General features: G+C 69.8%; 1 protein-coding gene across 2 annotated transcripts; it reads right to left on the bottom strand.

Moving 5' to 3' along the window:
- Positions 1 to 35: 35 nt before the first annotated feature.
- Positions 36 to 2,476, bottom strand: NPTX1 (neuronal pentraxin 1). 2 transcript variants are annotated; one of them, XM_085311915.1, is made up of 5 exons: positions 1,946 to 2,476; positions 1,634 to 1,841; positions 1,080 to 1,324; positions 826 to 1,005; positions 36 to 718 (listed from the first exon to the last, which is right to left on the bottom strand). In XM_085311915.1, exons 1-5 carry the CDS (start codon positions 2,384 to 2,386, stop codon positions 497 to 499), a joined length of 1,296 nt encoding a protein of 431 aa, XP_085168041.1. In that variant the 5' UTR covers positions 2,387 to 2,476; the 3' UTR covers positions 36 to 496. The 2 variants fall into 2 exon arrangements, with proteins under 2 accessions (XP_085168041.1, XP_085168042.1); XM_085311916.1 differs by having other exon boundaries at positions 1,634 to 1,838.
- Positions 2,477 to 2,522: the final 46 nt, after the last annotated feature.

Below are 2,522 nucleotides of genomic sequence, written 5' to 3'. Positions count from 1 at the left end.
GGGGGGGGGCCCTCTGCCATCCTCCCCCCCACACACACAGTTTCCAGGCCGGAGGGGGCTGCAGGCAGGAGCCAGGCCGGAGGCTCCGCGATCCCCCCCGGCTCCGGCAGCCCGCCCAGCCTGGGGCGCTTCGGGCTGGAGGACAAGGGGACCTGAGGGGGCTCCAGCCCGGCCCCCCCCCAGGGGCTCTCTCCGAAGAGAAGCAGCGCTGCCGGGGGYGGGGGCCGCCCCGGCGCCGGAGAGGGGCGGCAGCGGCGAAGCGAGGAGCCGGGCAGGGGGCGGCGGGACGGGCGCAGCCGCGCCGGGCCAAGGCACGCAGGCGTTGAAGGACATTGGCAAGACAGAAACGAGACGGCCGGGGGGCTCCGGGGGGCAGCCCCGCTGCGCGGCCCCCCGGGACGGAGCGGGTGACGTCGTTCTCCGTTGTTTTTGCACAAAAAAAACGAAAAAAAAGAGGAAGGGCGATGAAGAGGTTTCTCGCGCGAGTCCACGGCCCCTAGTTGAGCTGGCGGCAGGCCTCGAAAGTCCACTTGGTGGCCCCRCCGTAGATGTCGATGTTGGCCTCGGCCCAGGCGATGACGTTGCCGGCGAGCGCCTTGCTGCTGCAGGTGGCCAGGCTGTACACCTCGCCGGGGCTCAGCTTCCTGTCCCACACGTTGAAGTGGGCCAGCTCGCCCACGAAGGCCTGCGTGGCGTCGAAACCGCCGCCCAGCGTGTCCTGCAGGGAGGGAGCCGCCATCACGGGGTGCAGGGGGGCACGGGGGACGAGGCTTGGACCACCCACCACCACCACCACCTCCTYCTCCTCCTCACTGTGGGTCTCACCTGCTCCTGGCCCAGCACCAGGACGCCCTGAGGCTTGATGGGGTGGTAGGGTGCCAGGTTCTCGCCGCTGCCGGCCTGCGTGCCATCCTGGTAGGCTTCCCACACGCCGTCCCGCGTGGTCCAGGTGATGCAGATGTGGTGCCACTTGCCATCGTTGATGGTGAAGGGCAGCTTGGCCACCTGCGGGCAGTGGGTCAGGGCAGCTGTCCACCCCCCCGGTACCCCGCTCCCCGGGGGGAGCCCCCTACCTGTACCTTGTCGTTGATGAGGATCTCCATGGGGTTGTTGCCCCACTCAATGAGCACCAGCTCGTTGGCCTGCCCGGGCACCGCGTAGGAGAAGGGGGTGCCCATGCCGGGGGAGGCGCTGGACTTCATCCACATGCACACGGTGAAGGCGTACATCTCGGGCAGGGTCTTCTTCACCTTGGCGTACATGTAGTTGGTGCGCAGCGGGAAGGTGAGCTGAAATCTGTCCGGGGGCCGGTTGTCCTTCTGGCCTGCGGGGGGAGGGGGGGGACAGAGGGTGCCGCTGGGCTCCGCAGGCTGGACCCCTCTGCGCACCCCGGGACTCCGCTAGTTTGGGGTCCCCCCCCACATCTCCCCCATTATGCAACGGGCTGGAGAGGGTAGTGAGCAAATCCCTGCGGCACAGCCCGGTCCCTAATCCCTGGCCGGGGGCAGCGGCGGCTCCCAGGATGGAGCTGCTGGGCACGGCACGGCACGGCAYGGCCGGGCTGCCTGCAGCCCCGGCGCAGCGCGACCCCGTGGGGAGCAGGGCCGGGGGGGTCCCGGCGGAGGGCCCCTACCTTTCTCCAGGTCGCTGATGCGCTGGTGCAGCGACGTGAGGGTGCTCTCTATCTTGCCGCGCTCCTCGGACTCGTTCTTGGGGTTGTACTTCCCTTCCTCCAGGCTGTTCACCCGCGACAGAACTTGCTTCTCCAAGTCGTCTATTTTATTCTGGAGTATGTCCTTCAGGTTGTTGGTCTGGCTCGAGGAGTTCATCCTGCTGAACTGCTGCAAGGAGCAAACAGGAGAAGCGGGTCGGTACGCCGGGACTTACCGGGCGGGCGCCCCCGGGCCACCCCGCCGCGGGGGCTCGCCGTCCCCGCGCCGCGCACCTCCAGGTTTTCTAGCCGCGTCTTAAGGGACTGCAAAGTTTGYCCGAGCTGGCTCAAGGTCTCGGCCGCGGGGGCCCGGGACAGGTCCCCCATGGTGTTCTTGGAGAAGCCGGGCTGCTTCCTGCCGCCGGGCCGGGGCTCGCTGGGCAGCGCGTCCAGCACGCTCTGGCTCTCGCAGCGGCCCAGCTTGGCCGTCAGCTCCCGGATCGTCTCCTTCTGGTTCATGATGGTCTCCTTCTGCTGGAGCACCGTCTCCCGCAGCTGCAGCACCGTCGTCTTCAGGTCCTCGGCGGCGCCGCCGCTCTGCGCGGGGGAGGTGCACATGTCCACGTCCACGGGCACCGAGGTGCAAATGAAGCGCGTCTGCCCGAAGCCCTGGGCGCGCCCCCGCAGCGCCAGCAGCGCCAGGAGCAGGAGGCTGCCGGGGAGCGCCGCGGCCATGGCTCGGCTCGGCTCGGCTCGGCTCGGCTCGGCTCGGCTCGGCTCGGCTCGGCTCGGCTCGGCTCGGCCGCTCTCTGCCGGGCCCACTGCGGCACGCGCCCCCTCTTATAGCGCCCGGGCGGGGCCGCGCGCCCTG

This window comes from Rhea americana, unplaced genomic scaffold, assembly GCF_003343005.1.
Source record: "Rhea americana isolate MKP2758 unplaced genomic scaffold, rheAme1 scaffold_351, whole genome shotgun sequence".
Classification (NCBI taxonomy): Eukaryota; Metazoa; Chordata; class Aves; order Rheiformes; family Rheidae; genus Rhea; species Rhea americana.
This window is presented reverse-complemented; position numbering and strand designations above follow the sequence as displayed.